At 46.3% G+C, this 24,755-nt stretch overlaps 1 protein-coding gene across 8 annotated transcripts in view; it reads left to right on the top strand.

Moving 5' to 3' along the window:
- EPB41L1 (erythrocyte membrane protein band 4.1 like 1) overlaps positions 1 to 24,533 on the top strand; it is a 148,519-nt gene extending 123,986 nt beyond the window's left edge. For 5 of the 8 annotated variants that reach the window (XM_006024694.3, XM_006024695.3, XM_025205394.1 and 2 more), the window contains 8 exons: positions 14,284 to 14,682; positions 16,536 to 16,646; positions 17,872 to 17,952; positions 18,234 to 18,296; positions 20,192 to 20,287; positions 21,306 to 21,386; positions 21,675 to 21,791; positions 24,344 to 24,533. In XM_006024694.3, coding sequence (XP_006024756.1) covers positions 14,284 to 14,682; positions 16,536 to 16,646; positions 17,872 to 17,952; positions 18,234 to 18,296; positions 20,192 to 20,287; positions 21,306 to 21,386; positions 21,675 to 21,791; positions 24,344 to 24,352 — 957 coding nt within the window. In that variant the 3' untranslated portion in view covers positions 24,353 to 24,533. The remainder of the gene's footprint in view (positions 1 to 14,283; positions 14,683 to 16,535; positions 16,647 to 17,871; positions 17,953 to 18,233; positions 18,297 to 20,191; positions 20,288 to 21,305; positions 21,387 to 21,674; positions 21,792 to 24,343) is intronic. The other 3 variants (XM_006024696.3, XM_014520405.2, XM_025205397.1) reach the window with 2 other exon arrangements.
- Positions 24,534 to 24,755: the final 222 nt, after the last annotated feature.

Genomic DNA, 24,755 nt, shown 5'->3' with positions numbered 1-24,755 from the left:
TTTCCCTCTGCCCTTTGTCTGTGTTTGTAATCTACCTAAGGGCCTGTGGAAAATTTCCCTGCCACTGCTCCATAAATATATTTGGGCCTAAGTAAACTGCTAATGGGGCATAATATGAACTGGTTCCGTACAGAGTTCTCATCCTAACCCAGTGATAAGGAGAAAGGGGATTAAAGGGATAGATAGTCTCTGCATTTATCTCTGAAACTGACTTATTGATGACTATGGATTTGGTAACTTCTTCACTTGAAGTGTAGGAATATTATCCTGTCAAGGGTATTGATCAGAGACCTAACAGTGATGCTAAGTAATTCTTCCATCATATTTCCATGAGCTATAGTTGTGGATTAGATAAACTAGGCAAGCCTGAAACTAATTTGTCCTTGGATCAGCACTCTTCAGGCAATCCAGGCTCAACAGGAGGTGGGAAAGGTAGTTCATTCAGCTGATGATTCTCTTGATGTCAGGACTGACCCAGGATGGCTTTAGGTGATGTTTTGCAGCTGCATTGTCTTTGGAGATATAAATCTGAGGTCCAGGCCACATATTGTCCCTAACAATCTTTTCTTAAAAAAGGAGGAATTCATTCTGACATGCTGGCCAAAGTCCAGGGTGAGCAGTTATGGTCTATTGTGCCTACCTACAGCTCCCCTGCATCTGTACTTGACTGTGATAACCTTCTTCAACTCCTGTCCAAATTGCTAGTTTGTGTTTTCATGTGGTTTCAGATAGCTGCTTCCCTGCTCTGTGGGGAGGACTGCAGTCCAGGGATGAGTGAACTATTGGGTCAACTGATGTAACTTCAGCTCTTACTCAGTCCTTACACAGGCAAAACTTCCACTTCCACTCCATGTGTGGTCCCCCCTTCTGAATTCTTACTGTCAAAGGACACTAGAGCAGTGCCATTAGTTGCCTAGGGTCCTCAGAGTTTGTATACCTCATTTTTAAATGCTTAGATACACTGGTGATGAGCATGAAATAGAATAGAATAAAATACAAGATAACTACCATTCTGCCTGCCTAATCTGGCTGAGGTACGTAAAAGGCTTCTCAATACTGTACTATCTCAAGACCTCACACACTTCAATGTGTTCATCATCACAGTCTCCCTATATGATAGGACACTGCTTTTAGCTGCATGTTGCCCCCTGATTTTATGGCATCTGTCGACTTCAAATGGAATAGCTGTCACTCAGCACTTGAAAATCAGGCCATGGATGTTTCATGTTGGACATCCTCAAACTGAGGTTTCCTTGGTAAATGAGCACTTTAGAAACATCTGGATTATACATGTATACCCCAACCTCAAGTAGAATCCATTAATCCTTGAGCACATAACCATCTTGGAGGGAAAGAAGGCAATTGAGCAATATCATTTTTTAGCTTTTATGTTTGTTATTTTCTACCAACATGTTCTTCTGGAGAAGCTGGGGGATAATTACAATGGAACCTTCCTCCAGGCAGAAGAAAATGAGGCCAGAACGCAGTTTCTTTAATCTGGTTTTGCTCTGGTGTGGGTGAGGCCCAACCTTGCTGAAACATGGGGTTTTTGCCACCTAGACAGGTCCAAAGTGGTACTGACTTAGATGTTCCAGTTCAGCCCACCATACAAGGAAAGAAGATGTGAGATTAAGCTCATTTGTGCTCAGAGCCATGAGTGGGTGGGTGAATGACGGTGACTTTAAACCCCTATTAAGATACGGCTGTATGCCAGTTCACCGTGGGAGGCTGTCCCTCATCCCAGGCACCCCCACAATTTGAGTTTATTTTCAAACCTAGTCACATCTTACTACAATGGTAGCATGCTGTAGATCCACACCTCACCTAGTTGTAAGCACAGTCTAGGAGGCCTTTTTGAGACCTTTTGAAAACATAGGCCTGCTTCTGTAAAATGGCTGACTGGTGGACTGTTTAGAAGGCAGTGCCCAGCAGTTAGAACATGGTGGATCAATCAATGGACAGAACACCTGATTCTCCACTACCTCACTCCAGTCCGATATCCAGCATAAAACCGGGGTAACAGAGTGGGGGAAATGGGCCCAGAATCTTCAGCTTTTGAGCCGGGTTGCACTGCAATAGTCTGGGAGCTCAAGCTCACGGGGGAAGAGGGATGGCGATAAAAACTCAAGTGCATTTAACCTTGCCATCCTGTACCCTAATTGTTGGTGGCATTTGGGAAATTTGAAATACCTGACTGTCAAAACAAACTGATTTCAAGTTATATTTGGCATTTCAAGTGTGTGCAGCTACTGGTTGAGGGTTTGATGTGTGGTTTTGTCCTTATGCCACCCATGTGCTTGAAGAGAATATGACATCCTCTGGTTTTGGAGCATATGGTAGGATGGAAAAGGAGGTCCCCAGTATATCACCACCCAGGGAGCCAGAAATGCACATCTGCTTTGTGTGGCCAGATATTATTTGACACCTATGGTTTTAAGGCCAGTTGAAATTAGACTCCTAATCCTAGTACCCTTTCACAGGAAGTGATTCCTGGTGGTAACTCTGTTCAAAGGGACTCTCTCTGGGGCTCCAATATGACTTTCTCTGTAGGGTCTGAGTCTGAGGGGATGCTAGTTTAAGAGTCATGCAGCTAAGCATAGCTGGGGCTAAATGAGAATTTGCTCAGTGGCCAGGTAATCCCTCTGAGTAGCTTGGGTTATTTGCATTGCATGTGAGAAGTGTACCCTGCTCCCAGCAGGCCAGGGAGCCACACTACATGCTATCTCAAGAATGAGAACCAGAGATCAGTTCATGTCATTCTTCCAGAACTCTCAACAGGTTTGTTCTTTTTACTTGGTCTTGCTGCACCTCTGCGCACAGGAAATAACAGGTGCAGATGCAGTGAAGAGAACCGACGCAAAAGAATAGGCCACTTTGCACACTAGGTTGGTGGGGCATGCCACCATATCCTTCTTCCTCTCATGTTGGTACTCATGGGCACTAATGAGGTGTGTAGCAGCCTCATCTGCAACCCCAAGCACATAGATCACTTGAGATTGGTTGCTCACAGGACTCCAGAGCAGGGCTTTCCTTTGGAAACGTTTTGTGTTCTTTCAACCCAGATCTGTCTTCATTGGCAATTCATGGTGCCCAACACAGAACTGCAGAATCCCTAAACCACTTCTGCCACTCAGAGCTAAAAGAAGATAGATCATTAAAGCCACTTTGGATATAACAGCTCTGTCTCCCTTCTCTCTGCCTGGAAACTTTTTGTACCACTTTGCTAATGGGCCAGTGCAGATCGGTCTTGGTGCCACAATTCTAAACATTTAGCTTTTCCACATCTGGTTTTAGTTGCTTCCTGCTATATGGTCTGCCCAAGCCTTATCTTGGACTGCCTCTTGGAGGAGTCTCTGACAAGTTCAGGAGTTTTATGCTGAATGACCTATTCCTGAAACATCACTTGGTAGTGGAAGCCAATTCTCCTTCCTCAGACAGAAAAGTTTTGAGAAGCCAGAATTTTCTTTCTGCAACCAACTGTGTTATTATTAACAGTGCATAGGTTGTAAATGCCAGTGCTGGTTCACTGTTATTCTTCTAGCCAGCTCCTCAGAGCGATGCAGGTGAACACCAAGAAGGCAAGACTTCTGGCTACTGTACCAGAAGCAGTTCCTCCCTTTCATTCCCCCTCTGTTGGCTCCACAGCAGTGAGGAGGCCAAGAAGCTTTGCCATATATTCGGTTTCTACCATTTAGAATTTACCAACAGTTTGACTACAGGTCCTTTGCTTATGTCTGTGCCACCCAGAATTCCAGGGTGGTTTCCTGTTCAGTGACTAGCCAAGCCCAGGCCCAGACAAGACCAGGTGGGTTCAGTCTGACATGGTCAGTCCTAAAGGCTGAACTTAATTTCTCTGGAAAATTGACCATTCTAGCAGCACCTCTGCTTGAACCCTATTTCTCCTGTTTGTACCTGGTATGCTCCATCCACAGACTCCTTCTTGCTAGCCTTTCTGTGAATGCCTCTCTATGCTCCCTATACTTACAAAACAAGTCCTCTTCCGAGGCCTCCAGAAAGTTCCCTGTTTTGTTAGACATGGTATCAAACTGCCTGTATGACACATCCCACGACTCGCCCATGCTAACTAGTGGGGAAGTGTAACTGATATTCTAGCACTATGGGCCTGTGATGGCATTTTGTTGCCTAAACCAAAACCAGGGGGTCTTGAAATTCACTTCAAACTGGTTGGCTTTTCCAGTGGAATGAGATCAGCTTACAGTAGTGAGGCAGTCGTCTACCCACTGGAAAAGGAACTGGATTTAGAGAGAAGTCTTAGGCTCTTAGCCCCTCCCTTACTGGTTAAGAGAGTTGTAGAAGCATATAATCAATCTGCATTAACACTGGGTTGCCTGATAGGGCTCTCCAGAAGGCAAATGGAGCCTTTTTTGTAGGTATTTTCTCCAGAATATGCACACCGAGCCTGGACTCTGAGTATGAGCACTTCCTTGAACTGTTCTGCTCCTCACGATTAGACCCAGTACATTTTCTTCGCTCAGTGAAGACTGGACAGAAGGTATCCTTTAAAAGACCCCTGCTTCAGCTGTCATCAGAAAGAGAATGTGCTTTATTCAGAGAAGGGGGCTTTTGTGGGTGCCACACTTCTCTTCCTGGCTGCCTCTGGTTTGGTCTAGTTAGGACCAGACCTAACAGTGAAAGCAACAGGAAAGGATACTAATATGCTTGCCAGAGAAGGGAGTGGTGCTGTAAAACTGAAATTACTGTGGGCATCCTCTTCATATTAGAAAGTTTTCCCAAGCCTTGGGCTAAAGGGAATTTCTGGTGAATCAAGTTCCTTAAGAACTCACTGGGATTCACAACAGGACCAGAACAGATACTGAGTTTATGATAATACTGCTTGCATGGCCTATGGAAGCCAGTGACTTATGTAGGACCTTACTACAGCCTGTTGCTACACCTGTCATGACTTCTGTAAACCTGTCTGGGCCAGAGGGAGACCAAAGGGCTGGTCACTGTAGAAGGAATCTGTTTCTAAGGCAGGCCTGAAGACAATTGTGGTTTGGGGGAACATTCAGCACACGGATAATCCTTGAAACTTGTATCAGGGTGGGTAAGAATGTGGCTCAGGGGTGCAACCTCTATCTAAATATGCTTTAAGTTTTGATTCAGAGCAAACCTTCTTTTAAGCAGATGGTCCTCACTTGGATGCCATGAGCTTTGGGTAACCTTCCTTATGGGCCTCAAGAGGAAGTCTCTTTAAAGTATCTATGAGGTGAATGCTCTTATGCTCGTGTTTCTGGAGTCAGCTGGTTCTGCTTGTTAGGTTATTGGAATGGAAGCCCCCTGTCCAGTTTGCCATCAGGACAGTTACCCTATGCACAATGCTGTGTTCCATACATAAGTACCCTGGGACATTCGCAGGGCCCAAGCAATTGCCCGTTCCTTATGCCTTTCTATAGCCAGGGGAGTTGAGAGATTGAGAACATTGATTGACATTCTTGCTGTCAAAACAAGAGGCTGGCCTTTCTGAAAGTCTACTCATTTTTTTTCAGGCCACAGAAGAGCCCTAAGAATAAACAGCCCATGTTGTTACATGGGGAGACTTGCTCGTAGGACTTTGCAGATGCTCTGGCCTCTGTTCTGGAGCAATAGTTCCATCCTGCAGTTTGGAGGGACTGAACGTGCTACTGATCCATGTTACTCAAAGGCTGACTGTGGCTGCTCAGATCAGGAGTAGACAATGTCTCTCACCCATTAGTGTCTCAACAGTGGATGAAGTCCAGTTGTAACTCCTGCATGTTTCACTGCTAGTCCATTATATTGCCATCTCTAATGGGATTACCTATCTTGCCTGACTCCTGGAATGGACATTTGAAGGAGAAAATTTGGTTCATAGAAGATTCTGGGAGAAAAGCTTGGGCCTGATCTACTCTTTAAACCTTATTCACCTCAGTAGCAAGCTTCCCTGAGAAGAAAGTGCTAGATTGGGCCCTTCATGCTGCAGGGGTCTTGAGCTGACTGCAGTGGTATGCAGACATTCTGTTGCTCTTTTTGTCACTTCTATTTATTCAGATATGAAGGGAGTAGAGTGGCATCTTGCCAGAGATCAGCTTTGTCCCACAGTTAACTGACAAGGCACAGGTCATTGCTGTTGTTGAGTCCCTGGGCTTGCACCAGTAAAACACGGCTTCAGCAATCCACATTTTGCTGTGAACCTAGCACCACCAGCCAGTTTAGCACCCAAAGTGGATGGTGGATGGTGAAGAGATATGGTGAATCAAGGTACACCAGAGACAGGTGGCTCTTGCAGTGAGGCCTGGCCCTCGCTTACAGCTCTCCTTCTCTGACAGAATCCCCAAAGCAGGGGATTTGGGGCAAGAATGGCCTGCTTTTGGGGGCAGATTCCCCAGGGCCCAGTGGCCAGAGCAAGCACAAATACAGCAGGGAGTCAAGTTCTCTTTGTCTGTCCAACTGGATGATCCTCCAGGGTCTCTTCCAGCCCAAATGTCTATGAAATCTATGAAACTCTTCAGGCCCTCTTCCTGCCTGCCCAAGAGAGGACTTTGGCCTTGGGCGCTCAGGTGTGCAAAATTTCACAGATCATTTTGAGGATCCCAGTTTTAGCAGTCCTCTCTTTTCTTCTCTCTCAGCCCCTCTGGTCCTTCCTGTCTGGCCTGTGTTGTTATCCCTCATTTTCTTCCTTTCTCCCCCTTTTTTGCTTTCTCTTCCTTTGCCAGTTTTTCTTGCTCCCTGTCTTTCCCCTGCTTTCCGTGCTCTGCAGTTAGCACTGAGGGAATTTGTCTCCAGTTTCTGATAATAAGTGATGACTTCATCAACTATAACCATCCAACAGTAACACAACCTCTCCTGCCAGTAAGTGACCACTGGTACTCAGGGCCTTACTGAAGGCAAAAATTCCTCTTTTTGCCCAATCCTTTTTGCACTTGAAGGGGAAAAAGTGACACCAACTACAGATTTGTGCTGTTGAAATGTTTTCTTTCTTGCTGCAGAAAATCTATCCCACAGTACGTCTTCAGTGATAACAGTGCAGCATCCAATCTCTGTACACTGCTCCTTGCCATATAGGAATTCAACCTGCAGACTGCCTCACAGTTCCCTGTGCTGGGCATACCCTGAAGTATAATCTACATCTTAGTACAGTGTCCTTGCCTCCTACCACAGCCTACTATAGCAAGCCAGTTACATCTAAATCAGAACAGTGCAAGCCCCCCATACAGGACTTAATCTCCTCTCTGTTGTTTCTTTGCAATACACTGTCTTCCCCCTTGTGCTCTATGTATCAGTATTCTAGTATTATCAAGGGCAATCTATTGAGCCTGATCTCTAAATAAACTTACGCTGAGGTCTTAGCTGCTCTGTGTGAGCAGCACAATCCCGTGACATAAAAGCTGGAGTTTAGCTTGATGTTCTTGTTGAAGAAAATTCCCTTTCTGCTACTGTTATCTGTTCTTGGATTCCACTAAATGTTAGCAGTGCTCTGTGCTTAGAGCGTATAAAATGTTTGGATGTCCAATGGGATGAAAGTGTAAATATAATGACTGTATCTTCATAATTACTTTAATCATTAGTAAGCTGCCAGCATCCTTCACTATGCAGTAGCAGATCTCTGAAGCCTAGATATACTGTGTTGTGTCAAACACTTTTTAGTGTCCCTGATGCAAAATGCTTTTTTTGCCATATAGTATATCTTCTTGTACTGCCTTTACTTAATCCTTGCTGTAGCTAGCTCAGCTGTTGTGCCCAGTAGTCCTTCTTTTCTAGGTTACATTTTTTGATCAGTCACTTCTGACTTGCTTGGTTGTTGTCTCTGATAGGCTCTGTGTAAAGAGCTGGGAAGCCAAGGGAGACAATAACTGCATTCCATAATCAGGTGATGGACTTTGTCAGGGATGTCTAGGAAATGATGGTACTTATGTCTAGTTTAGGATATAACTGGCAGCTAACTGGTTGATATACTCTGATCACAAGGCAAAAAGGGCTCTACAGACAGATAAATTCACTTTAAACAAACACGGTGCTTCCTAGCAAAAATCTATGGAGAAAGTCAGGAATGGAGGCTGAAGCCAGGGATTTCTAGCACAGTAAGAAACATTGTTTCTGTGGATGCAGGCCTCTTTCCAATTCTCTTTTAAAAATCTTTACAAAGCTTTGATGTTCTTTGGAACCAATCCATGTTATACAATGTTGCTTGATTGAGTCTTTCCTTTAATGGGATGTTAGATTCTTTTATTACTTACCCCATGTCAGTCTGACATGACATCAACATACATGGGTGAAGCAAAAAGAAAATCTGGTCAAAAATGGGAAATTATTTTCCTGAATTTTTTCAAGAAAAAAATATTTTTATTTTAATTGACATTCAGAATTTCAACAAACACATCCAACTTCTTCAAATTCACATTATGTCAGCAGCTGGTTGGAAAACATGATCATTTAATGATATTTTTTGTTGAAAACATTGACCCATTATTCAGATTTTTAAAATTATCTAACTGGCTGTAGCCAAGAGTAGATTTTGGCCCCAGCTATTAAAAAACAACTAGGAGCCCAGTGCTGTAAAAGACTAGCACCTTCTAGTTCCATGAGTATCCACACTAAACTCACAGAATTGGGTCCTGTAGGTTTCAATACCTGCTCTCAAATTAATGAGTTGCTAACTCCTTCACACACACATCTTCCAATTGTTGCATGAATAGTGACAATTAGTCAATACCATGTAAATGCCAAGATTCTTACTGTGTATCAACCTTCTTTTACTTAACAAAACAGTGATAAGTTGCTAAGGTAAAGTATGTTTGATGCTAACTCTTCTTGCTCCAATTGCAATGCAGGGTTCAGAGCATTGGGTATTTATAGAGAGAGAAACTTCTAGGCTGGAAGAGCTAGATCTAAAGGAAGCTGTTGGAAGCAAGAAGGAAGAAGCAGGTACTTCAGAGGAGGAAGTGACTGAGAGCTTACCAGAATTGGACATTGCAGTAGGACAAGCCAAAGAACCTTCAGTACAGACGGAACCAGCAAGCATGGAACTGGACACCCATACAAGAGGCAAAATGATTGCTAGTCCAGAAGATTTTGAGTCTGTGTGGGATGATGAAATATATGAAAAAGAAACCAGAGAAGAACCTGTTTGGGAGGCTGAAAGTTTGCCAGCTGAGAAGGAAGAGAAGAAGCTCAAAGAGGAAAAAGAAGAGGTGACCACAAAAGAGCTGAAGCAGCCAGATGGCCATTTAGAAGAGCTCATCAAGCAAAGCCAAAAACCTGAAGATTCCAAACCTGATGAAGGACAAAGTTCTGAGTTTGCTAGATCAGAACTACCAGAGGAAAAAAGGAAGATGTCTGTGGAGGAACCTGGGTCTATTTCACCAGCCTTGCATAAGGAGGAGTCCAAAATACCTACCTCTGAGGGCATTAAAGCCAAAGTGGAGCTTAGTGATGACAAGACAGAGTCTTCTCCTGCACAAAGGATCATCTACTTAGGGTGTATAGAAGGAGATGAGAAGGAGAGTACAATCCATCTCAGAACAAAAAAGAAAGGAAAGCCTTCTTCTGATGAAAAAGAGGGCATGGAAATCAAAGCAGACATTTCTAGTGCCAAAGGAAAGAGCCCAGAGCTTGAGCCAGCTTCTGCCTCAGCAGTTACAGAAGGAAAGGACAAATCTCATCCTACTACCCCAGCAGATGACCAAGGAAAGCCAGAGACCAGTGAACCAGTGACAGAATCAGACCAGCATGAGACAGGTCTAGAACATCATGATGGTGCACAGCTGGAAGGATATTTTACCCTAGAGGAGCAGGCAGGTTCACCAGCACGAGTGGAAAAGAAGTCTCCTGAGCCAACAGACAATGAATCAAAAGGTAACGGTGACTCCAGTGCATGGTCTATAGCAGTGGAATCGAGGGCATGGGACCACCAAAGGCCAATCCCAGAATTAAAGTTTGGTTCACCATCCAGTGAAGGCAGAGAGTCTGAGATCTCCCAGCAGCATGAAGAAAAGGACAGGGCAACACAGTGCTTTATCATGGGAGAAAGCCTGAAAGGGTCAGAAAAGCAGGATAGAGGTGGCCTGATGTTGAAAGGGGAAGTGATTTGCATAAACTCAGGAATTGAAGTAGAAACAGGCGAGCTAGATGAATCAGAAACATCCAAAATGTTTCTTCAGATGGAAGCTATTGAAATTAAAGTTACCCCCGTGGTGGTCCCAGAGCAGGCCCTTCCCAGTGCCGCAGAACCGGAGGACCAGGAAGCAAGGGCCCTCGCTGCAGAAGAGCCGCCTCAAGACACAGGCCCTGTAGTGGGAGAACTGCCCCAAGATAAAAGCTCTATAGCAGAAGATCTAACCCATGACAAAGGCCCCATGGTGCAAGAGCCATTCCAAGACACAAGCCCAGTGGCCACAGAGCTGCCTCAAGTAAAAAGTTCCCAGGCGGAGGAGCTGCCTCAAGACAAAGGCCCCCAGGCAGGGGAGCTGCCTGAAGACAAAAGCCCAATGGCAGGAGAGCCACCTCAAGACAAAGGGCCCCTGGCAGGAGAGCCACCTCAAGACAAAGGCCCCGTGGCAGGAGAGCCACCTCAAGACAAAGGCCCCGTGGCAGGAGAGCCACCTCAAGACAAAGGGCCCCTGGCAGGAGAACCGCCTCAAGACAAAGGCCCCATGGCAGGAGAACCGCCTCAAGACAAGCCACCTCAAGACAAAGGGCCCCTGGCAGGAGAGCCACCTCAAGACAAAGGGCCCCTGGCAGGAGAGCCACCTCAAGACAAAGGGCCCCTGGCAGGAGAGCCACCTCAAGACAAAGGGCCCCTGGCAGGAGAGCCACCTCAAGACAAAGGCCCCGTGGCAGGAGAGCCACCTCAAGACAAAGGGCCCCTGGCAGGAGAACCGGCTCAAGACAAAGGCCCCATGGCAGGAGAACCGCCTCAAGACAAAGGGCCCCAGGCGGGAGAACCGCCTCAAGACAAAACCCCCCAAGCAGGAGAGCCACCTCAACACAAAGGCCCCATGGCGGAAGAGCCACCTCAACACAGAGGCCTCCAGGTGGGAGAGCCTCCCCAAGACAAATGCCCTCAGGTTGGAGAGCTGCCTGAAATTAAAGGCCCCATGCCAGGAGAGCCACCTCAAGACAAAACTCCCATGGCTGGAGAGCTGCCCCAAAGCAAAGGCCCTGTGGCAGAAGAACTGCCCAAGCCACCTCAGGACAAAGGCCCCATGGCAGGAGAACCACCTCAAGATATAGGCCCCAAGGAGGGAGAGGCACTTCAAGACAAAAGCCCCCAGGTGGCAGAGCCACCCCAGAGTAAAAGCCCTATGGTAGGAGAGCTACCCCAAAACAAAGACCCCATGGCTGGAGAGCTGCCTCAAGACAAAAGCCCCCAGGTAGAAGAGCCTCCTCAAGACAAAGTCCTCATGGCAGGAGAAAAACCTCAAGTTAAAGGCTTGGTGACAGGAAAACTGCCCCAAGAGAAAGGCCCCGTGGCTGAAGAGCTGCCCCAAAGCAAAGGTCCCACGGCAAGAGAACCGCCTGAGCCCCCTCAGGACAAAGGCCCCATGGCAGCAGAAGTGCCTCAGTTCATAGGCCCCAAGGTGAGAGAGCTATCCCCTGGGAATGGTCCTGCTCCAGGACAGGCAACCCAGGTTAAAACATCCTTGGAAGAAACAGACACTGTTCCTGCCCACCCTCACCCACTGCAGGGAAATGAAGAATTGCCTGGGCCTGTTAGTTCTACAGCTGGAGTTGGCAAAGACCCACAAACTACCAGTAGGAAACAGAAACCTGAGTCTGGGTCTGTGAAGTCTATGGTCAGGGCTGTGGAAGCCATGAGTCAAGAAGAAGCTCCCATGGAGCTGGCTTTGCCTGAAATCCCAGCTGGCTGGCATACCTCATTGGGCAGGGGCAGCGAGACATATGAGCAGACGTCGGTGGCTTCTAAAATTAAGATGTTTGAGCAAGGCGAAGCTTGCGGCTCAGACTTTGGTGAGCGAAGGGCAGCCCAAGCAGGACTACAAGCTCGTGCTCCTGAAACTGAGCCACTATCAGGAACAGCCTGTGATCAGCTGGTGCTGCCTCGTTACCTGGAGTCAGACATAGGCCTTTCTCCGTCTCCCACATTCTCAGGCACCTCAGATGACAGAGCCATACACCTTGGGGAAGTGTCCAGTGTGGGAGCCTTAGCTGTCATACAAGAAGCAGCCAGCAGAGATCCCTCCCAGCCTCCATCCTCAAAGGAAGACATTTCCATTGATTCAGAGCATGAAGGGGAAGATGATACTGGACTCGCTTCCCCTGATTCCGGCTGTGAACTCACACTGGCAGAAGCTGTGGTAACTTCTCCGATGAACTGTCCCGATGGAAAGTTCATACGCATGTTGTGTGGCTCTTTATTATCATGTTAAATGGCACCTCACACATCCATTGACTGAGAGCGGTCGCTTTGCATTCCCTGTCCTTTATGTATGTGTATGTGGTCTGGCTCATTTGCTGAATGCAGACCTGCTGGCCAGTCGGTTCATCAGCTTTTGTTTTGTGAATTCCTGACAAGTTTGGCCACCTGGAGAATGGCAGCTGCTAACGTGAAACTGGGCACACAAGCTTCATGCCCTGGAGCAAGAAGGGGCTGGGAGGGTGGACCAGAGAGCTTTATATCTGCCACACACTCACACACACACATAGCAGCAACATTCCCACGCTTCCAGCTTGACCCTTGCATTTCTTAATTTGATATCCCTTCTTGCTTGGCTTGTCAGCCCCACGCCCTCCTCCCCTGTCTTCGGCAAGCTGGTGGCTGGATGATGAAATAGCTTTCTACCGCACTTATAAGACACTAGAGCAGTTCCTTGTAGAGTTATTTCTGCTCCTTAAGACTAACCCTTTTCTCTAATCCAGAGCAAATCTCAGGAACCATCTTGGGAAGAAAAGGATTTATCTGGCCCATCTATAAAAGCCACCCCGAGAGAAGAGAGTTTAAAGACTGCTGTTCCAGTGGTCTCCCAGGTCTCAGTGCTGTTTTACTAACTGCTTCTTACCATAGTACGAAAGCTCACCTTAACCAGCTGAGGACTGTATGCTTTTGACTCCTTTCCCCATTGCAGAGCTGCTATATATATAGATATATATATACATATACATATATGTGCTCCTCTTGAGTTTGTTTGAAACCCCGTTTCTCATACCTCTCAACCTACCAGTAACACAGACAAAAAAGCACCCAACTTGGGGCCAGGTTGAGGGATATGTCTGCACATGTAGGCCCAATCTGCCACCCGCCTGAAGTCACTGGGAGCCTTTCCTTTGACATCAGGGGGCTTTGGGTCAGGCCATAATAGAGGAGAATCTTTAAAGAGGGTTGAAAGCTTCTCCTTAATCACTGTGTAAAATGAAACAAAGGAGTAATTCGAGTTTTCTGATGGCTGAATGGCAAGCAGGGTCAGGGTGAAATTTACCCTCTGATGGGAGAGGTGAGAGGTATGTATATAAAGAGGAGTTAGCAGAGGGAGGGTGTCCCTTTGCTCTGATCTTGTTGTCAATTACACTGATTAAACAAGCAATATGTTCATCTGTAATGGGTCCTTTCTGAATGTGAAGTGACCTTTGGGGAAGTGTTACATAGGCTGAAATGGTTTCTACACAAGCACTCCCTTCAGCTCAGGCCCTGCGGGCAGAGGTCCTGGCCATCCCGCTTGTGGGGCAGCCATGAGCTTGCACTGACCCTTCCTTCCATATATCTGATAAAAATGAGCACATAAAAACAAGAGCAATGCCCAAACCCAACGAGCCTAAAACTCCTGTTGGGGTGATTTCGGTGAAATTGACAAGCTCCTTTGCTTCTCCTTGAATGTATGCAGCTGATGGGGCCTTTTTCTTTTCTTGCATTCAGACTCTTAGCCTCTCCTCTTTTCCCTTCTTTGTTTGTTTTTGTGCCAAACTTTACTGATGTCTGATGGGGCTAGACTCTGAGCCATTTATACGTATATCAAAACATACCTGTTGTTTTGTACACATATGCTTCCGTCAGGCTCAGTGATGTGCCCCTGGACGTGTTGGAGCATTTCTATTTGACCAGTCCTTTTTTTAGTATTGATTTTTCTAATTGCTTTTTGCAAATCAAACTGAACTATTCCCTCTGCAAACTTGCTGCTGTCAAAAAGGTTTCGGTTTCCATGTTTGAGTTGTGTTTCAATCCCACGCTGTGACGTTTCCCCAGCCACCTCTTTCCTTTTCTTCCCCCTCTCTCCTCTTGGCAAAGCCAGCTCTGTTGTCCTGTTTGGTACTTACAGTCTTAGCTTCTCTCCGTCATTGTGTCTCATTCAGAGAGCAGGATTGAGGGAGGGTGCAGACGAGAAAGCTAAGCCGCCTCGGCACAAGGCTCCTGAAAGTGACACCGGGGACGAGGAGCAGGACCAGGAGAAGGATTCAGTCTTCTTGAAGGACAACCATCTGGCCATCGAGCGTAAGTGCTCAAGCATTACCGTCAGCTCGACATCCAGTCTGGAAGCAGAGGTGGACTTTACAGTTATCAGTGACTTCCATGGCACAGCCTTTGAAGACATCTCCAGAAGTCTGCCTGAGCTGGATAGAGATAAGAGTGAGACAGAAGCTGAAGGTTCAATTTCCTCTCAGGATGCTGACAAAATAGCTCCTGGCCAGGAAGAAAGTGCCAAGGAAGGGGAGAAGGTCTTCTACCATGTGTCAGAAGTGTCCCATTTTGAGGTACAGAAGGAAGCCATACCATCAAGATTTGTTTGTGTCTTCATCTCACCATGTTCTTTGTTTTGGTATCTGGCATTGCTTGATCAGCATGCCCTTCACATGTCTGTTTGGAAAAGCATGCCAGCTTTTAAACAGCCCTGGGATCCTTTCAAGTGGCTTTGTTTTGCCCTAATGAATGTTGTCATCTGTTTTGCATGGCTGTTTTCATCTCCTCCAGGTGCATGATTCTGTAGTGCAAGTGTTTGTGTATCTTCTAACCAAAAAAGTTGTCATCATCATTATCATCATCTTCCTGTAATCCACTGTGTTTGGGTGACAGCTCCAACACCTGTACCGTAGAAGGATATATGATGGGTGGGTGTCTCTCTTAACCAAAAGCTGTGCCCCTTTGTGTTGCATGAGTTCAACAAATAGCATGCATGTTGAGACACATGTACTGCGAACTAACCTGTGATCATAAAGGTGAGGGGGGAGCCACTTAGCCACTTACCCAAAGGCTGGTGGGATAGGCCCCAGAAATCTCTGGTGTTTCCTGTTGGGCAAGTACTTCCATTGTCACCAGGCTCAACAAATTGCAGATAGAGTGGCCACAGGAACAAAAGTTGACCAGTTTCCATAGTGAAAAGGGGTAGAGGCAGGATCCCAGCAGGTGAACCCTGCAGATCTGGAACAGGGTTCAGCTCCTCAGTCCCTCACCATGGAGTTGCATCTCCCTTGAGTGGTGTCTCTTTGATTGGATTGTATGTCCCAGCACTTGGAGCCAAAGCACCAGATTCCCTGCTTTTGACATTAGGGCAGTTGCACCCAGATACTAGTGTGTGGCCTTTCACTGGAGTCCTCATTTTCATGCCCCAGGTGGTTGTGTAACTCCTGGGTAGGCTAGTGAATCCTCTGCCTGAAGGTAAGTTAACCCCATGCAGCTCTGCACTGGCCATTAAGGAGAATTAGAAATTCATAAGCTCATAGGAAAGTAAGGCTGGAAGGGACCTCATGAAATCATTTGGTCCAACCACCTGCTCAAGGCAAGATAATCTTGGCTTCTACAACTCCTTCAGGGGAAGAATTCAAGAAAATTAATCCAGTTCTTCTGAGGCATTCTGCTGGGGTTTTGAGTTGAAGCCTGGGCTTGTAGTGTCCTTTACCCACAGGAACCTTGGGAAGAACACATTGTGGAAGCTGAAGCCTAAAATTCATCCACTACCACACTGGCATAGAGCCCAGCAAAAGCTCCTGGTAGTGGTGAGTCTGCAGTTGGGGAGTTGGCTGCAAGCTCCCTTCTACAGTAATGGCCTGCAGAGTCCAGCTCAATCTGTGAAGTAAGGAAGGTGCACGCACCCGGCAGCTAGGTGTGTGTTGGGTCAGTCCATCCCTCGGGCAGCTTTCTTCAACAGGGCTCTTAGGAAATTCCACCTGCCTTTCTCCAGTAGTAACTGGAGTGTGGGCAGGTACTGGCAATAATATTTCTGTCCCTCAGTCAGAAGGAGCACCTGTTTGAGATTGGGATGCACTTAACTAGATGTGTCGGGGAGCTTGCATAGTAGCTGGCAGCACTGCAGGTGACTTCAGCCCAGGCTCTTAGCATGCCAGTTTGGAAGAGCTGTGTGGCTCTCTAAGAGAGTGACTTCACAAAGGCTCCCCATGCTAATTAATGGCTTGCTTCTGGCTTACTCACACCCACAGTAGTTCCTGGCAGGTGTTTTTGTGCCCATGGACTTAGGGGGAGGATACTGACATAGGCTACAGTCCATGCCTCAGTGCTGTTGTAATTTTAATCAAGTCTGAGGAACCAACACGCTTCCGTCCTGTTAAAAGAAAGCCCCACCTGTTGCTGAATTGCTGTGTTCCTTCCCCAGTCAACAGTTTTGAAAACAGAAGCTGTGGCTGTCAGCCCTGCATCTGGTGTGAAGAAGGCAGAACCAGAGACCTCTGTGCAACAGAGGTTCACATCGGTGGAAACAACACAGGTAACTTGCTCCTTTGTGCGAATCAGGGTTTACTCTATGATTCAGTGATGCTGGGTGAAAAGAACGTGAAGGTATGCTGTGCCCTACCAAGTGCTCGATGGAGCCTCAGCAAGTCCCAGCTAAGCCCCCAGAAAATCCCAGACTGCTGGGCAAGCAAAACCTAGTCGTCCCCTAGCCCCACCCCTTGGGGATTGGAGCCCCTTCACACAAATAGGATTATAGTAAAGTAGGGCTGGAAGGGACTTCACAACGTCTTCTAGTCCAGCCCTGTGCTCAAAGCAGGGTCATCCCTGACTAAACCATCCCAGCCAAGTGTCCATGCAACATGCTTTTGAAAATTTCCAAGGATAGAAAGGCCACAGCCTATTTCAATGCCCAACCACCTTCATAGTAAGAAAATTCCTCTTAATCTCCAGCCTAAATTTCCTCTTGCAGCTTGAGGCCACTGTTCCTACATTTGTCCCCTGTAGCCACAGAGAAAAGCCCACTTCCATTCTCTATAAATTGCCCTTCAGGTATTTGAAGACTGTTACCAAATCTACCCTCAGTCTTCTCTTCTCCAAACAAAATACCCCAAGGTCTTTCAGCCTTTCCACATTCTCAGGCCCCTATTCATTTTTGTTGCTCTTTGCTGGACTCTTTCTAATCTGTTCACATTCTACCTCTGAAGTCAACTCAGGGTTTCAAAATGTACTGCTCAGTTATGTCAGTTTTTTAAAATCCTTTGTAAATTCTGGGTTTTCATATCTAGAGGCATCACAACAAAGCCCCATACACTCAAGGCCATTAAAGAGCCCATAGCACTTTTCACAAGCATAGTAGTGTCCACATACCATTCCACTGGAGCACTGCCCCGACTCCTCTACTCCAGCATGCATCATTTGGATCCAGGGTTCATTCACTGCCTCTCCTGAGCTGCTGTGCACTTCTCCATGGCTGCAGATGAGTCATGGAGAAGTGCACAGCACTTGTGGCTGCAGGACACAGGGGGCTGTGATTTGCAAGCTCATTCATAGGGCACCATGACACTGACCTTGTATCTGGGACCATAAGAACTTTCTGCAGCTTCCTTACCCCATTAGCAGAAGTGTCACCATGCATCACTGCTCCAAGAAACCAGCTTTTCATCAGCAAGTGTATAAAGCAAATTGCTGTCCTTGCTGACTGCAGCTCACTTGTCAGCTAAATCCTCACAGATTTACCAGATTTCTCCTTCCCTTGGCAGGCTGAAGGAGGCACCACAGGAGGAAAAGAGACAATAGCCACTTCCCACACTGTCACCACAGAAACCATATCAACAACCTCAGTAAGTATGTGACTCCAGGAAGGTGGCATGTAATGTAGTTCTCCCCTTTTTAGATTGCCAAATGATGGGGGAAAGGAGCAGCCCCAAGCAGAACTGATGCTTGGAGGGTGGGCTCTGTCCCATTGGGGTCAGCAGATGGATGGGAGTGCCCTCTGGCCACTAGAAGTTGACAGCATCTAACACCTGGCTTTTCACTGGTGCTCCCTTCCCAGAGGGAGTTGCCTTTTCATCCTTCTTGCTGTGTGTCTGCCAGTGCTTCAGTGTAAGGGTTGTTCTTTCAGGATCCAAGCACCAAGTTGGGGAAGGGAACTGGCCCCACAACAGAACTTCGTTCCATATCTCCGGTGAGTTGAAAATGTGCTGCTAATTTCCAGGTTCCTTTGCTGAAGAGAAGTCCACAGAATGTGCTAGCAGGCTGGACTGGCTGTTAAATGCTAGCACTAGAGGCTAGCAATTTGCTCTGAGTTAAGGCTGCTTCAGTACTTCCTTCATTACCTTTCCTGGAATCAGGCACTCTTCTCCTGCATTTCTACCATCAGCATGGGCAGCACCAGCTCCGTAGGCTGAGTGATTCCTATAGCTGAGGACAGGGAGAATGGGTTGGTAATCCCAACTGTATGTAAGGAGTGGAGACCAAGATGGAACCAGGAATCTGGTGCTTTTGGCTTCTCTGCTGTCCCAAGCCAACACACAAAACATTAACTGGAGCTGGATGAATTTCTGAAGGACTGATAGGCCCAGCAGGTTCTACTGACACAACATGCAGGGGTTGACAGGGGAGAGGTCACTCTTAACTTTCTCTGTTTCTTCCTCTAAAGCACCCACTACTTGTCATTTGGAGGCAGGAGATGATCTACATGGACCTCTGGTCTTACCCACTATGGCAGTTCTTATGTTCTTATGGTGCCCTGGGCTGAAACTTAGGTTGACTGAGATCCCATTGACCCCTGGAAGTTTTGTGTGAGCAGCAGCCTCTGGGGATTGGTCTCATGTCATGAAGGTCTTGAAGCACAAAAGGGCAGAATTCTATTTAACTTTGCAGGTCCAAATAGCAGCTGTTCAGCCATTTTTAGCACTTATGCACAGTTTGCAGGGTGGATGCATAAGTGTCCCCACAGCCACTGAGCATGTGCAGTATGCACTAGATAACACACTGGCCAGGCAGGTACACAGCTGTGCCTGCATGTATGCTGGGTGACCATATGTCACATAATTCTATCCAACAAAGATCCAGACTAGTTGGTAAATACCAGAGGAGGATAATGTCTGACCTGTGGTGTTGGCATTTGAGCACTGGGCTGGGACATCAAACTGATACAGGTTCAAACCGTTCCTGGATGAGGGGGACCTAGAACCTGCATCTCACACTTCCTGGGTGACTGTCCTAACTGCTCGGTGACTGGATCTAAAATGTATGTGGTCGTGCACCTCCAGGTGGCAGAAGTGTAGACTTCATAAATGCTAATACGCAGATAGGTAACTGCTGTTTGGGGCCTTCCTGCAAAACAAGATTCTGGCCTTAAGGGGCTACGGCTATGATTCAATAAAAACCATGCACCAAATACAGAATTCTCTTCCCTGGGTTAATCCCAATCTCCACGGACATCAGTGGAAGTTGAGGATGATCAGCAATTCACAGGAAGTACTCAGCACCTCACAGAACCCAGCCCTTAGGGCAGTGCTTTCTTTTTAGTTGCTTTCCCATTTGATTACACTGTCTGGGGTGAGGCCCACTGGAGAGGTCACCTCACAGGACCTGTGCCCCAAGGAAGTGTGGACACTTGGGGAGCAGATGGAAGAGGCACCCTGACCTTCCATCCCTCCACTTCTGCTTCTGGCCTTGACTCTTCTGATTAGAGCAGAGATGGGTTGTCTGCTGCTCAGCTTCAAATAGCCATAAAGTTGTAAAATGAAAGGCCCTGGCTAGCACCACTCCTCCATGTTGGAAGGTCAATGAGAAGCAGAAAGGGCACAGTGGCAAGGGAAATGAATCCTACCTTCCAGTCTCTGTAGCATGACATCATATGGGAGTCACAATACTGGCCTCAGAACAGGCAAGGAAAAGAGAATGTGACAGAAGGAATGAAGAAACAAGGGATGGCTGTATGATATATCCTTAGGTCCAAAGCTTAAAGTCCAAGGTTCCATACTGATAGCAAGCTAGAGGAAAGTAGCAGTCGTCACACAGGCCCACTGTGCTCTGTCCTGTTGACATGGATGTTCTTTGCATATTCTGTAGATCACCAGCACCACTGCTGGAAAAGAAGGTCTTACCAGCATATTCGGTGCTACTGCAGAAACCCTCTCGACTTCCACCACTACCCATGTTACGAAGGTAAGAAGATGAAGCCTGGAATGGGTCAGGACTTAGCAGCTTCTGGATAGAATGTGGATATCTAAAGAAAGCAACAAGGCTGAGGGGAGAAAGGAATTACACTGCAGATCATATGAGGAGAAATGATACTGCTGTCTAAGCTAGCTGTAGCCAGGAAGTGCATTGTCCCATAGTAGACTGTCCTTTATGCCATTTACATAGTGATTGTCCAAGAGCCATTTACCATGTCAAGTTAATGGGCCAAACTCATCCCAGGTGTAATGCAGATTTAAAGAGGTGCAGCAGCAGTGTAGATTTGAGCCAATATATCTCTTGCTTGCTTTTTTTCTTTTACTGTTTTCTGCATTTAAGAAGGGAAGGGAATTTACCCTGTGTGTGTCGTATATGTAAACACATCAGGGCCAAGCTGTGGTTGCTTTTGAAGGGAGGGGGGATTTTATAATCAGAGCCATAAGGAACAGGACACGTTTTCAGTAGGGTAGAATTCTTATAGTACTTGGCAAGGGCCTGATGCTGCTCCCACTGAAGCCTCCCCCCAGCTTTTATTGGATCAGTTAAGGGCAGTGCCCAGCATTTTTTAATATCTCACCCAACCTATCCAATGCCAAACGGGTGCCATTTGGACGTTGGTTGCTAAGTGGAGAGAGGCCGTTTCTGCATGGAAATGTCTTTCTGAGAGCACCTCCCCTCCCATCTCCAGGCATCCGATATTGGAGTGAGAGCAGGTCAGCTCGTCTTTGCCTTTTGGGCAGTGCATGGGGAGGGAGGAGACAGTGCAGATCCTGTTGCTAATCCCAGGGAGGAATCAACATCAGCAACTTGAACTGCGCCTTCATGTGAATGAGACTAGCTGAGTCTGCAAAGCAATATTGTGAAGTGTTCCCCTTGTCCACCTCCCACCAAGCAATCAGGTCGCCATGTTCTCCACCTACAAAGGCCACAGTAGTTCTTTAGGGCAAGTGCTTATAAAGTTCCTAATCCAGCCTCTGACCTCATCCTGTTCCCTTTTGCATTGCAGACTGTGAAAGGAGGGTTTTCAGAAACCAGAATAGAGAAGCGGATCATTATTACGGGAGATGAAGACGTGGATCAAGACCAGGTAGGAAGCTGCCTGTGTGAAAATAGTCAGTAGTTCTGGGGAACTATCACATGACAGTTTTTGTCAGTACTCATTTTCTACTCTGATATGAAAGCTAGTCCATCTGCAGTCCAGCAATCCCTGGGAGCGGTTGCCTTCCTGAATGAATCTTTTAATCCAGGGTGTGAGAGGGAGGGTTATTTGAGGTGAGAGGCCTTAATGGACACAGCAAGCTCTGCTAAAATCAAATACTAGTGAAAGCCTTAAATGAATTAGTGGCAAATGTTTTATTGTTATTCTGATTCACAGGCATTAGCTTTGGCAATCAAAGAGGCCAAACTGCAGCACCCTGACATGCTGGTAACCAAAGCTGTGGTATATAGAGAAACAGAGCCTTCACCAGAGGAAAGGGACAAGAAGCCTCAGGTATGTACAGAAGTTCCAAGGTAGAGCACCTATCACATGGTCACGCACGCGCATGCACACACACATGCGCATGCACACACGTGCACATGCACACACACACACACACCCCTGAGGTGACAACATATATAGAATGTCCTTCATCATCCTCCATAGGTTCAGTATACCAGTATCAGTAAATAGTTTGAGTTGGGACTTGAGAGATGCCAGTAAAGGCCAGGAACTCCTCTTAGTCATGGTGATGGAACAGACAGATTGCCTGTTGTTACAGTAGATAATAGCATAGCTAAATACTATATGCTTTCTGAAAGGCCTCTCCTACAGCAGTCAGGGAGATATTCCTGTAGGATAATTATCCCGCCAGCTTGCAAAACAGCTGTATGAGCAGCACGTCAGTGCTTAATGTTCTTAATCCAGGTTTGTCACAGGGACCATTACAAGGGCCATATTGCATTTTAGCTCCCTTTTTTGTGTAAAGCCTTTCTTAGGGACCTCTGTCACTTTTTCAATAGCTTACTTCCTCAGTGTACAGTACTTTATTCATCTTCCTTCCTGAACACCACAGGATGTCTTTTCAAAGGGCCTACAAAATGGCCACACTTGTGACTGAACTCATAAGTGCAGATGGATCTTTATGTTTGCTGGAAAGAACTAGCCTGCTCAGACAAATGGTGATGGCATGTCTGGTCACCAGTTCAAATTCAGCCCAATCTGACAGTGACCAAAGGTTGCTTCCACCTGATCACTATTAGAAAGCCTACCACTACAGTTAGTCCCGTTATTGGTAATGTCAGCAGAGAAGCCAGAGACTGATTGTAGAGCTTGAAGAACATTCTCATTCTTACAAGGTCCTTCTAGGGGCTAGGGATAAGCCAGCTTGGTGGATGGGGTTGTTGCAGGAAGCTTATTCTGCTACCTGACTTTGTGGATAAACTGAGGAGTTCACTCCCCAGATTCTGCCAGCACGGGACAAATCACAAGACCTACATTTGCAAGAAGCAGTTATTTAATACCTCCTCAAGTTCCCAAGTTCACTTCTGTATAACTGTCCATTTGTCAGTACAAACGTGCATTGTTTGCACATGCAATCTTGTGAACTCGCACTTAAGTCCAGGTGCATTTCTAGAGGCCTCTTGAAAATCTGGCTCCATTTTCCTTTTCTACATGATCTAGATAGTCTTGGCTTAAATGTCAGGGCTGGAGGATGGCAGTTTGAAAAACGAGTTAGTTTCATTAAGGTTTTCTTGCATAGTCATTCCTTAAACAGGACTTCTTAATTGGATAAATGAAACTGACAGAATCTAAATGGAGCACTATACCTAGACATAATGGGCAAACTCTAACCATGGTGCAACTGTCAGCTTCAGAAGACAGTAATCTCAAACAAACTTGTTTACATTGGACAGATAGTAGAGATATCTAGAGTCCAGATCTGTTACATTTTTTAGTATTGTTTTTCTCAGGTCACATCAGATTAGCTTTCAGGAAACAGAAGCTGCAATAAAACAGCAGCACTGAGCTAGCAAAGGTCATAAGGAGCTCAAACAGGAAAAACAAGATAATCAGAGGGCGTGTCCACGTGACATGCTGACTGAACAGTAGCCGAATAATACTGCGCAGTAGTGCGTCACACGAACAGTGCTAATATGTTACTACAAAGTATTATTAGGTTACTGCACAATAATGTCACTTAAAAGACATTCGCCAGCACTACTGCACAGTAACTCCAGTTACTGCGCGTTTATTTAGTACTTGCTAATACAGGTACCCAATAAACACACAGAAACAACTGCACAGTAGCATCTTGCGTAGACATGCCCTGGAGAAAACAGGGATGCAGCAGCACCATGATGACAGTAAAGAAAGACCAAGACTGCACTGAAGGAAGGCTGTAAAAGCTGGGTCCCTGCCATAAAGTGCTGAGCTGAGTGCTCATGTTGTCCCTAAGCACATTGGGCCAGATCCTGTCCTTAGCCATGGTCCGATGCTGCAAGGCACCATTTGCCCTCAACTCCCATTTGCCCTCAACTGATTTCAGAGACTGTAAGGCCAGAGGGATTGTTCTGATTCTCTAATCTAGGAGCAGTAGGTCATAATAATGCAGCACGGTCAAGGCAGGCCAGCACTTCTGACCTGGCTGCTGCCAAGTGCTGCAGAATTTCCCCAACAGCAGGGAAGCCCTGTCTCCAAATTTACATACTGCAGAAACGCTGCTGATATCCAGGCTTCATGGACTGGATGGAGTTCTTGGCTGGCTGAATCCATCCTGTGGGCCATAGGTTGCCAGCCTCTGTTCTAATCTTACCTCCTGCATAACACAGAACAGGCAAAGTCATTCAGTAGTTTCAATGGCACCTTGCAGAATCACGCTTTTACATCAGTTGAATTCAGTTGTGGGGTACCAATGGAATGGAGAATGAAATATAGCCCTGTATGTTTCGAGCAACATTGTTTAGTGTTTTAATATAAGCAAGAACCTTTTAATAGACCAGTAAATTATATTGACCAAATAAGAAAGGAAATACTCCATGATCGTTTACATTTGCTTTGTACAGGAATCTTGACCTCCATGTTCACCGACATTGGCATCTCTATTCAAACAAAGCTGGAGAACAATGAAGAAGGGGCCTTCATGCTGGATTTGTCAACAAGACAGACATCCTGGCTGCAACCTTAATGGCGAGAGACAAAAAAAAAAAAAAAAAAAGGAATAGCGAATATATATTATATATATATAAATATATATATACACACACACAAGAAACAAAATGCATCCTTGCACTGCTGCTATAAGCTGGAGATGAGATGAATTACAAACAGCAACATCAATAACAGCAAAACCAACCGCCTCTTTTAGCCTTTGCGGAGAAAGTGATGAATTTGACTGGACTGATAAGAAAAATCATGATAATAATAATCTTATTAATACAACAAACCGCCATTTTGCATGTTCCATTTAAAGGATAC

The sequence above is a fragment of the Alligator sinensis genome, unplaced genomic scaffold (genome assembly GCF_000455745.1).
Source record: "Alligator sinensis unplaced genomic scaffold, ASM45574v1 scaffold511_1, whole genome shotgun sequence".
In the NCBI taxonomy this organism is placed as follows: domain Eukaryota; kingdom Metazoa; phylum Chordata; order Crocodylia; family Alligatoridae; genus Alligator; species Alligator sinensis.
The sequence above is the reverse complement of the archived record's forward strand: the minus strand, read 5'-3'. Positions and strand labels throughout refer to the sequence as shown.